This window comes from Salvelinus alpinus, chromosome 23 (assembly GCF_045679555.1).
Source record: "Salvelinus alpinus chromosome 23, SLU_Salpinus.1, whole genome shotgun sequence".
Taxonomy (NCBI): domain Eukaryota; kingdom Metazoa; phylum Chordata; class Actinopteri; order Salmoniformes; family Salmonidae; genus Salvelinus; species Salvelinus alpinus.
In genome coordinates this window covers 48,201,133-48,213,198 of record NC_092108.1, presented here as the reverse complement: position 1 = coordinate 48,213,198, position 12,066 = coordinate 48,201,133, and the positions used below count along the sequence as shown (strand labels likewise).

Genomic DNA, 12,066 nt, shown 5'->3' with positions numbered 1-12,066 from the left:
GGTTAGTTATGTTGGTTTTGTGCATGCTACCTGTGCTGTGAAAAATGTCTGTGCTTTTTTCTATTTGGAGGTGAGCTAACATAAATATACGTGGTGTTTTCCCTGTAAAACATTTTTAAAAATCGGACATGTTGGCTGGATTCACAAGATGTGTATCTTTCATTAGCTGTATTGGACTTGTTAATGTGTGAAAGTTAAATATAAAAAAAAAAATATATATTTTGAATTTCGCGCCCTGCACTTGAAGTGGCTGTTGTCATATTGTGCCCGGCCTCGGGCTTGCAGCCCAAAGAAGTTAAGCAGTTATCATCATGAATCACGTTGACAATCTACTGGCAAATCCTTTTCAATTATTGATAAAACATAATCGGTGCTCATCGGCCATTGGACATAAACATTACACAACAAGGCAGAAATGGCAAATTCAACAATGCGTGGTTTGGAAGGAATCAATGGCTAACTGACACAAAGCAATCACTATTTTGCTTCCCGTCTGGTATTCGGTGGAGAGGGTGTGTGGTCCAAGTCTAGGTTTAAAACGTCGGACTGAAAATGTCTCTTTTCTAAACTTAAAAGGATAAACATTCACACGCAACACCATGGGCCAGAAAAAGTTGAATACATTGGCCTGATCACCGATGACATGACAGCCTATAAGGAGGAGGTCAGTGACCTGGCAGTTTTGTGGACTACAGAAAACGTAGGGCCAAGCACACCCCAATTCACATGAACGGGGCTGTAGTGGAGCGGGTTGAGAGCGTCAAGTTCCTCGGTGTCCACATCACGAAGGACCTATTATGGTCCAAACCCACCAACGGGCACAACAACACCTCTTCCCCATCAGGAGGCTGAAAAGAGTCGGCACGGGCCCTAAGATCCACAATAAGTTATACAGCTGCACCATTGAGAGCATCTTGACTGGCTGCATCAACACTTGTTATGGTAACTGCTTGGTATCCGTAAGGCGCTACTACAGAGGGTAGTGCATATGGTCCAGTACATCACTGGAGCCAAGCTCCCTGCATCCAGGACCAGGCGGGAAGGCCCTAAACATTTTCAAGGACTCCAGCCACCCAAACCACAGAGTGTCCTCTCTGCTACCGCACCGCAAGCGGTACCGGAGCACCAAGTCTGGGACCCAAAGGCTCCTAAAGAGCATTAACCCCAAAGCCATAAGACTGCTGAACAGTTAATCAAATGGCCACCCTGCCTATTTGCACGGACTCTCTTGGACCGACTCTATGCACGCTCACTGAACTATACCCACACTACACCCCACACGCTCTCACACACACACGCTGCTGTTACTCAGTTTATTATCTATCCTGCCTAGTTCCCTTTACCAGTACCTACATGTACACTACCGTTCAAAAGTTTGTCACTTAGAAACATCCTTGTTTTTGAAAGAAAAGCAACTTTTTTGTCCATTAAAATAACATCAAATTGATCAGAAATACAGTGTAAACATTGTTAATTTTGTAAATGACTATTGCAGCTGGAAACAGCATTTTTTTTAATAGAATATCTACATAGGCGTATAGAGGCCCATTATCAGCAACCATCACTCCTCTGTTCCAATGGCACATTGTGTTAGCTAATCTAAGTTGATCATTTTAAAAAGGCTAATTGATCATTAGAAAACCCTTTTGCAATTATGTTAGCACAGCTGAAAACTGTTGTGCTGATTTAAAGACGCAATAAAACTGGCCTTCAAACTAGTTGAGTATCTGGCGCTTCAGCATTTGTGGGTTCAATTACAGGCTCAAAATGGCCAGAAACAAAGAATTTCTTCTGAAACTCATCGGTCTATTCTTTTTATGAGAAATTAATTCTATTCCATGCGAGAAATTACCAAGAAACTGAAGATCTCGTACAATGCTGTGTACTAATCCCTTCACAGAAAAGCGCAAACTGGCTCTAACCAGAATAGAAAGAGTGGGAGGCCCCGGTGCACAACTGAACAACTGAGTGTTGAGTTTGAGAAACAGACGCCTTACAAGTAGATTTGCCATGGTAAATTTGCCATTCACGTTATGGAGCGGGGAAACGGTGGCGGATGATGGTTGCAATTGAGATCAGCTGTGCGGGTGATTTTAGTGTGTTTTGATGGTTTAAGGAGAGATCAGCTGGCAATAGTCTAGTGGCCAATGCTGGTTAGAATTGGCCTACTCCGTTTAACAATGAGAAGTGTTATCTTACCACAGTGAAAAGACACTGAAACCAGGAGTGTATTCAATACGTATCGCAATTGAAACTGTTTAAGAACCAAACAGAACGAAAAGGGACCTAATTGAAGTTGTCCAATTGAAACAATTTTTTTGCAAAAAGGTTTCCGTTTGGAGTAAACAGTTGCAAAACAAATACCCCTGTTGTGGGAAGTAAAAGGCAGTGTTATGTAAACTCAGTATGCAGGACTACAATAAAATATGTGGGTAAAAAAAAAAAGTTGAAATTGTTCAGAAAAAGCCATATAGCTTTTAAAAGCCTGTTATAGTAAATTAAGTGCCCTTTGGATACACGTTACCAGTAACTGCAAACTTTTCCCAGTAACAAAAAAGGTAGCGTTTCAAAATGATTCATACATCGATACATTTATCTTAAACTACAGTAGTCAATATTGAGCTCTATCAATACTTTAATAAGCTATGAAAGGGCCTGATAAATACAACAGCTTGGTACAACTGTCATGTAGTGACAGTGTGCACTAAACCGGAGCATGAAGTTAACAGGAGCGATTCATTATAATGTCATTGAATTGGGACTGAAAAACCTCATTGCAGGAGTTCGCACATATCCAGATTGCACTTACCAGGATTATTCACTTTCATGGTGCATAAAAATAAAAAAAACTTACATTGAGCTCAATGATCCAGAGCAAGGTGATGAAGAGGAGGTCAAAGGTGACAAAGAGGCAGAATGTCCTCCTGACATCAGAGATACACTTCTTCTCGCTCGCCTCATAAGACTCTATGCGGGCCAAGAGAGGTGTGGTGTTTATGCCCCGAAGGGTGGCTCTCGAGTCCACGCTGCTACCACTTATGCTCTCCATAACTGGCCACGCCTTTCACTCTGGGCTGGCTCCACCCACTAATGAAGCGTCAGTCAGCTACTTGGTTGCTCCTCCAGTCACGGCCAATGACAGTAAAGGCCGAGGAGCTTTGGCAACGCACACCACTCAAGGGGTGTGCCCACACCTGCTGCTTGCAGGTATTGGCCCCGTCAACTGGTCAGAAGAAGGCCCGCCTACTTATCACATCCAGTGACGATTGCTGCGGGTGGATGTCAGATGCATCCCTGCCTCAGCTGAAAAAGAGAAAAGCCAGGCCTTCAGTACATGCGGTTTACATTTCACATCAAGGTAAGGGTCAATTCATTTGCTTGCCTGCTTTTATTTCAAATGCAGGCAGTAGACCTATTTGCATTACTGCCATTTACTTTAGTATATTACCCCATGTAAAATAATACTTGAAAGCAGAGCCATCTATGGCTCTCTTATGTTTAGCATAAACAGGTTTTAAGAGATGTTTGCAAATGTATGAAAAAAATATTTCAAATGTACCTTATTTACATAAGTATTCAGACCCTTTGCTATGAGATTCGAAATTGAGCTCAGGTGCATCATGTTTCCATCGATCATCCTTGAGATGTTTCTACAACTTCATCCACCGGTTGTAAATTCAATTCATTGGACATGCTTGGAAAGGCACACACCAGTCTATGTAATGTCCCACAGTTGACAGTGCATGGCAGAACAAAAACCAAGCCATGAGGTCGAAGGAATTATCCGTAGAGCTCCGAGACAGGATTGTGTCGAGGCGCAGATCTAGGGAAGGGTACCAAAAAATGTCTGCAGCATAGAAGGTTACCAAGAACAAAGTGGCATCCATCATTCTTAAATTGAAGAACTTTGGAACCACCAAGACTCTTCCTAGAGCTGGCTGTCCGGCCAAACGGAGCAATCGGGGGATAAGGGCCTTGGTCAAGGAGGTGGCCAAGAACCCGATGGTCACTCTGACAGAGCTGGGGACTGGGGATGGGAGAACCTTCCAGAAAAACAACCATCTCTGCAACATTCCACTAATCAGGCCTTTATGGTAGAGTGGCCAGGTGGAAGGCACTCCTAAGTTAAAGGCACACGACAGCCAGCTTGGATTCTCTGGTCTGATGAAACCAACATTGAACTCTTTGTCCTGAATACCAAGCGTCACGTCTGGAGGAAACCTAGCACCATCCCTAAGGTGAAGCACGGTGGAGGCAGCATTGACTAGTCAGGATTGAGGGAAAGGTGAACGGAGCAAAGTACAGACGGATCCTTGATGAAACCCTACTCCAGAGCGCTCCGGACCTCAGACTGGGGCAAAGGTTCACCTTCCAACAGGACAACGACCCTAAGCAAACATCCAAGACAACGCAGGAGTGGCTTCGGGATGTCTCTGAGTGGCCCAGCCAGACCCCGGACTTGAACCCGATCGAACATCTCTGAAAAGACCAGAAAATAGCTGTGCAGCGACGCTCCCCATCCAACCTGACAGAGCTTGAAAGGATCTGCAGAGAAGAAAATGGGAGAAACTCCCCAAATACAGGTGTGCCAAGGTTGTAGCGTCATACCCAAGAAGACTCGAGGCTGTAATCGCTGCCAAAGGCGATTCAACAAAGTACGGAGTAAAGGGTCTGAATTATGTAAATGTGATATTTGTTTATTTTTTATAAATTTGCAAACATTTCTAAAAACCTGTTCGTTCTGTCATTATGTGGAAAAAGTCAAGGGGTCTGAATACTTTCTGGATGCACTGTAGATGGGAGGGGTAATAGAGCAGCTGAAGGATTAAAAATAACAATTGTAAAATATGTTGTGTCCGTAAAATGTATATAGTGTGTATAAGATGGAAGTAGAAGCCTAAGTTTTGTTTTCCATTAGTTTACTCCAATTAGTGGTGGGGTTAGGGGGAAATATATTTTCCTATGTTCCCCTAACCACATCATGATGCAGACAATTACATTGCTGGAAGCTACAATCTATATGCCATATTAAAGCTGATATAGCCCCCCAAAACATAGGCAGAAACTGCTTCTCCGTTTGGCGATGTCTTCGACGTTAGCTAGCTAAGCTCATGCGCAGAAACACGTCATCGGGTCTAACGGTCATCAAATCAAAAAGGCACTCCTTGCCTGGGCCTGGTTTCCCTATAGCGATGGAACTTACAAGTGTTTTAACATTGTATTTTTCCTACAACGGCCGTTTCCCAAAACACCATGCAGAGAGAACGGTTGCTAAGTGCATCATTGGAGCATGTGTCGATACAGATAGGATCGAAAGAAAGGGAGCGCTGCTCTAGAATCAGCTTTCTCCATTCAAATATATTTCCTGAACAGAATTATTTCACAATACTGACAATGGATCAGCTCCTATTGAGGTATTACCACCTACGGCTGCAAATGTTGAGGCGGCTTATTCTAATGCTTACCTAATAAAAATGAACTAAATCACAGATGTCTATACTAATGTATATCCAATATAAATGCACAAAAATCACAGATTTGGCACACTATTGCACACGTTAAGCCACACATGAAATATATTTGAGACAAATTACAGACAGTAGCCTACAAGTAGCAAAATATAACTCAATTGAACATTTAATGTATTTCAATATGATTGAAATAGACATATATACTACTGTTTATATTTTAATGCAGTCATCTCTGTCTTGATTTAAAGCATTTTTTTTTTTTAAACGTCGCTTGTTTGTATCAAATGCAAAGACATTGGCAACTTTGTATTGGTAGCCAACTTTGATCTGAAGTTGTTTAGCGGAGATCTTTGTGGATAAAGTGACTTGGGAGGGCAAAAAAAGCATCTAACGACGCACTTAACTGTTCTACGAGTGGTCTGAGGCAGGCATTAGATTACAAGTGTTTACAAGTGCAACATTAATAACGACGGTTTTGGGAGAAACATCTCGGAGATCTAAAAACGCTCCTACGACGGTTCTAACGATGAACTTAAGCCTTAAAATGCTTTTGGGAAACCGGGCCCAAGTGTGCCTCGATTGCGTTCACAGAAGTCTTGCGATGTTGCGCCTCGGTTTATAAACTCGGTTAAATTCATTGGGCTATCCCAATGGGGGCAGCATTGGGAAGTTTGGATAAAAAGCGTGCCCAGAGTAAATTATCTGTTACTCAGGCTCAGAAGCTAGGATATGAATATAACATTTGGATAGAAAACACTAAAGTTTCCAAAACTGTTAAAATAATGTCTGTGAGTATAACAGAACTCATATGGAAGGCAAAAACCTGAGAAATTCAACCCGTAAGTGGGAAATCTGAGGTTTGTAGTTTTTTTAAGTGATTGCCTATCCAATATACTGTGTCTATGGGGTCAGATTGCACTTCCTAAGGCTTCCAGTAGATGTCTTTAGAAGTTGTTTCAGGCTTGTATTGTGAAAGGGGAGCGAATAAGAGCCGTTTCAACAAGTGGTCAGGCTGAAAGCCTTTAGTTTAGTCTCGCCCGTGAGCGCGAGGTTCGTTCCCTTTCCTTTCTAATGAAAACAGTATTGAATATTTATGATAACACCCTAAGGATTGATTAGAAACATTGTTTGACATGTTTCTACGAACTTTAATGGAACTTTTGACTTTGTCTGGACTTTGTGCCCGCGCTTTGTGCATTTGGATTACTGGACTAAACTCGAACAAAAAGGAGGTATTTGGACAAAGATGAACTTTATCGAACAAAACAAACATTTATTGTCTAACATGGAGACCTGGGAGTGCCATCAGTTGAAGATCATCAAAGGTAAGTGATTAATTTTAATGCTATTTCTGACTTGTGACACCTCTCCTTGGTTGGAAAATGGCTGTATGGTTTTCTGTGGCTAGGCGCTGACCTAACATAATCGCATGGTGTGCTTTCGCCGTAAAGACTTTTTGAAATCAGAGACTGTGGCTGGATTAACAAGAAGTATATCTTTAAAATGCTGTATAATACTTGTATGTTTGAGGAATTTTAATTGAGATTTCTGTTTGAATTTGCCGCCCTGCAATTTCACTGGCTGTTGGCAAGGTGGGACGCTTACGTCCCGAACGATCCCAGAGAGGTTAACAAGGCGACACTCCATCTACACTCCTCCGCCACATTTATTGGATTGGTTGAACAATGCAGAAGACAACCTCCCGACAGTTTTTTTCCCTCATCAGGACCAGAAAGAAAGAAACGCAGCTCAGGTGTTTTTTTACACCTGCTACGTTAGGTTACTTGAAAACTAATCATCAAGCCCTTAACGAGGTGAGGTAGTTCAGGTCTCTAAAAAAAAATAATGATCATGGTTATAAAAAAAAAAACACTGGCCTAAGGGACAATAACACAGTAGGTACAGAAGCTACATTAGTCTAATCAATTGTAGAAATGGCAACTTTCTACATTGATAGGATGGTCAACGCCAGTCCTCGGAGGCCTGATTGGTGTTACACTTTTGCCCCAGCTAACAAACCTGACTCCAATAATCAACTAATCATGATCTTCAGTTTAGAATGCAATTAGTTTAAATCAGCTGTATTTGCTAGGGATGGGGGAAAAGAGTGACACAACTCCGGCCCCAGAGGTCTGGAGTTGCCAATCCCCGGGGCCTCATTTCTAAACGTGTTGTACAAACAAAATATGCCCCAAAACTTGCGTGCACCAGTTCACGCAAAGTTGGCATTAATAAAACCTGAACTTGACACAAGACTGTGCTTATCCTCCTGCGCTCTTTAGACCAGGGGCATTCAACTCTTACCCTACAAGGTCAGGAGCCTGCTGGTACTCTGTTCTACCTGATAGTTAGTTAATTGAAACCACCTGGTGTGTCCAGTCTAAATCAGTCCCTGATTAGAGGGGAACGTTGAAAAAAAAAAAAAGCAGTGGAACTGGCTTTGAGGTCCAGAATTGAGTGAGGGCTTCAGACAATGCGTACGCAGTTTCTAGTGGTTGAAATATTGCATTGCAAACAAGCAAAAGTAGACTAGTAGTAGCCTTGTGGAAATGGGGAATATATGATGAAACTCAGATTGTGTATGTGTTCAACTCAGTGGGTGAATGGGCAAGACCAAAAATGTAAGTGGCTTTGAACGGGGTATGGTAGTAGATGCCAGGTGCACTGGTTTTAGTGTGTCACGAACTACAATGCTGCTGGGTATGTCACACAAGTGTCCCGTGTGTATCAAGAATGGTCCACCACCCAAAGGACATCCCGCCAACTTAGCAACAGTGGGAAGCATCAACGCTTTTAACAACTTGTAGACCATGCCCAACGAATTGAGGCTGTTCTGAGGCCAAACGGGGATGTTCCTAATGTTTTGTACACTCAGTGCAATGTATGATGTTTATAAATGACAGTCTACTCGAAATATGACATTACAGTTTTCAGACGTAGCCTACAAACGTCAATGGAAAAATGAGATGTGGGATTAATGGTACCCTATCCTAACCTGTTGTAGGCTATTTCGTGAGTATAAAACCATCGGTCAGAAAAGGTGAGTAATTTATTCTGCAATGATCATGGAAATGAAATAAATAGTTGGAATTAGATGTCTACTTGATTGAGGGAAAATGTACATACTATGACTGACTGTGCGTTGTCCCACCTATCCATCTTAAGACGAATGTACTAAGTTGCTCTGGATAAGGCCATCTGCTAAATTACTGAAATATAACATGTAACGTTAATGCCTTTCTAATTATTTTAGAATGCATCGATTTTCGCTCTTCTCTCTAACGGGAAATGTTTTCATATTATAATTTATCTACCCGTTTTTGTTATGAATAAGTGTCATATTCCTGCACTAGGCTACTTTAGCCTTCTTGCAATGCAATACTTCAACAACTAGAAACTGTCGTACGCATGGTCTAAGTTTGCGGGAGGACAAGCAAATTCAAGTCTAGTTCAGTTTTTATAAATGCCACATTTTGCGTGAAAACATGCAATGTTATCATTAGTTTTGGGGCAAATTGAGTATAGACAACGTCTATAGATGAGACTCCAGTCTTCCCTAAGACGTGATTTGAGTTCAACGCGAGACTACTGCAACTAACCACTCACTGTTGTGCTTAATGTTGCAATGTGAGTTTATTGTAATTGGGCAATTGGCTACATTGTTGCAAGTTCTGTTCCAACTATATCAACTAATCACAAATGTGCAGTTACTTTACCTAATGCAAATTGGGGTTAGTGATATTAAATCATTATGATCCGTTAAACTGGTTAAATAGATGACCATATATGGCATCGAATTCAGCACAACAACATATAGACCCGACCGACGCTCGAGGAAAAAAACAAGACGGTCCACCGATATCTTTTTTGGCAGCTCGTGAGCAGGCAGTATTGCGCCCAAGAAAATTATTCTTCATAGGAGCAAATGTTTTCGACACTGAAAACATTGTAATAATGATTAATGAACGTATGTAAATGACATAGCCTGTGTTGCAATGAAATTGTTATCTTACCTTTAATTGTATAGCTAGCTACCTATCGTTTTCTTCTTACACCCCGCTCGCTGTCTTTGGCATATTATGCGGAAGACTAAACTGTCAATGTAATACGGCGGAAATACTTGATTCCGTCGACCAGGAAATGAGGTGATAATGGGCGCGTTCGAGCGGATCAAAGTGTCGCCTTCCAAAGTGTGTTGCAATAGGGTAGAGTTTCCCAAACTCGGTCCTGGGGCCCCACCTGGGTGCACGTTTTGGCTTTTACCCTAGCACTACACAGCTGATTCAAATAATCAAAACTTGATGAGTTGGTTATTTGAATTAGCTATGTAGTGCCAGGACAAAAACAAAAAAGGGGTCTGTTAAAATCCATTGAATCAGTTTTATTTGGGAATGATTTAGTAAGTAATAAGGCTTTCCTACTTGTATATTTAAAAAAAACAATTATAGATCTAACTTCATTGGAATATATCCTCAACTTTTTCAATGTCAAAAAATTTGATAAACTTACCACAAAATCGTTTTGTTTGAAATATTTCCAAAAGTTGTGATGACAGAGTACATTTTTTGTTGAGCAAGAGCAGTGGCAGCCACGGAAAGTTTTGGGGAAATAATTTGATGACATCTTGTGGTCTTTATGTGAATTACAGGGGGGGGGGGCAGTTACCCCCTAGTACCCCACAATGTACACATATATTTACAGTTGTGCGTGTGTGATATGGAAGTTGGACACTTGTTATTTCGACATTACAAAGAAAAATGTTTGTAAACAACTGCCACACCTCCATGTTGCACTCAGCCTTCCTGTTGGAAAACTACGTGTCTGACTTTCAGCTGTCACAGATGCACCTCCCCCGACTTCACTCCTGGACTTTCGTCTACAGTCTGTTGTGTTCACCTTGTTACTCAAACGAGCCCAATATTTCGACATTGTGTGGGCTTATGGGATATGTAGTCTAATAGTACATTTTAGTTTTTTTGGCCAAGTAGGTTTTGCTTTATGAGATTATCTTTATCATTCAGTCAACAGTCAAATTGGATATGAAGGAGAACAAAAAGGAGGTGGAGAGAGTGATGATGGAGAAAAAGAGAAAGGAGACATTCCAATGCTGAACAAAGTATAAACGCAACATGCAACAATTTCAAAGATTTTTCTGAGTTACAGTTTATATAAGGAAATCAGTCAATTCAAATAAATTCATTAGGTCCCAATCTATGGATTTCACGTGACTGGGAATACATTATGCTGAAACACGAGGCGATGGTGGCGGATGAATGGCACGACAATAGGGCCTCAGGAGCTCATCACGGTATCTCTGTGCATTCAAATTGCCATCGATAAAATGCAATTGTGTTCTTTGTCCATAGCTTATGCCTACCTTATACCATAACCCCACCGCCACCATGGGGCACTCTGTTAAAAATGTTGACATTGGAAAACCGCTCGCCCACATGACGCCATACACGTGGTCTGTGGTTGAGGCTGGTGGGACGTACTGCCAAATTCTCTAAAAACGACAGAGGCGGCTTATGGTAGAGAAATTAATATTAAATTCTCTGGCAACAGCTCTGGGGGACATTCCTGCATGCCAATTGCACGCTCCCTAAAAAGAAGGACAGGTTGAGACAAGCTCTGTAAACTCCTTAGGTGGTGGCCCTTAGCAAGCTACTGTATCTGCTTTAGTTTTCGAGATGATCGATCTTTGTCGAGGGAGAAGCTGTTTTTTTACATATTGTGTATATTTATTTCTTCTGAACACATTTTTATGTTCGCTAGCTGGGCAGGCAAATGCCTCAGAGTACTAAACTGTACTATCCATGGTACTATCTCTGCTGATCACGTCTGCTAATCCCGTTATCCGTATCTAAGGTAGTAGACAGCAGGTGACATCTCAAGAGAGAGATTTCCATCTGATAAACTGCTATCAGGCAAAGTATTTTTTATTAATTTGTAATCTATTTATTTTGTTATAGAAATGTGATGCCATTAATGCAAGATGTAAACACAGCAACGTTAGTAATGTAGAACATAGCAACCTCAGTAATGTAGCTAGCTTGCTAGTTAGTAGATCTGTTGCTAGCTAGCAGGAGCAGATAATTTTATCGCTAGCATGACATTCTGGGACAAGGAGCGTTTTAGCTTTCACTAATAATTCAGGACTACAAAAATCTGAAGGACAAGTGGTGTAAATCTAATACAGCCATCAAGGCAGGACCCAGTAATTTAATTATTACTGACAAATAAGAAGTGCCACATTATCCCTGTCAATAGTTGGAGTAGGATGATTACAGAGCACCCTGCCTCAGACTGTCAAGGTATTCATTTTCTAGCTCACAAACTACTTTGCTGTGATTATTTATTTTATTAATTCTTGTCTCTCACTTTTGACATGGAAATACTAATCAATAATGAGGAGAGACAAGGTCAATCACCAATCAGGATATTGCTTTATTCAAAATGTATTAAAAACATAGATTAATTATTGCAATAATGAAGCTGGTCGACGAACCACCCTTAGATGATTCGTTGAGAGCCCAACGAGTGGATTTGAGCCACAGCATTTTATAGCAAAGTACATCCTCCTGACAGATGTATG

At 41.3% G+C, this 12,066-nt stretch overlaps 1 protein-coding gene across 4 annotated transcripts in view; it reads right to left on the bottom strand.

Annotated features, from left to right (window-relative positions):
* stard3nl (STARD3 N-terminal like) overlaps positions 1 to 9,687 on the bottom strand; it is a 43,238-nt gene extending 33,551 nt beyond the window's left edge. For all 4 annotated transcript variants that reach the window (XR_011670217.1, XR_011670216.1, XM_071362604.1 and 1 more), the window contains exons 1-2: positions 9,485 to 9,687; positions 2,855 to 3,303 (exon numbers count right to left, since the gene is read on the bottom strand). Coding sequence is in view for 2 of the 4 variants with exons in the window: in XM_071362604.1 (XP_071218705.1) it covers positions 2,855 to 3,049 (195 nt within the window). In the remaining 2 variants the exon portion in view is untranslated. The remainder of the gene's footprint in view (positions 1 to 2,854; positions 3,304 to 9,484) is intronic.
* Between the last annotated feature and the right edge of the window lie 2,379 nt (positions 9,688 to 12,066).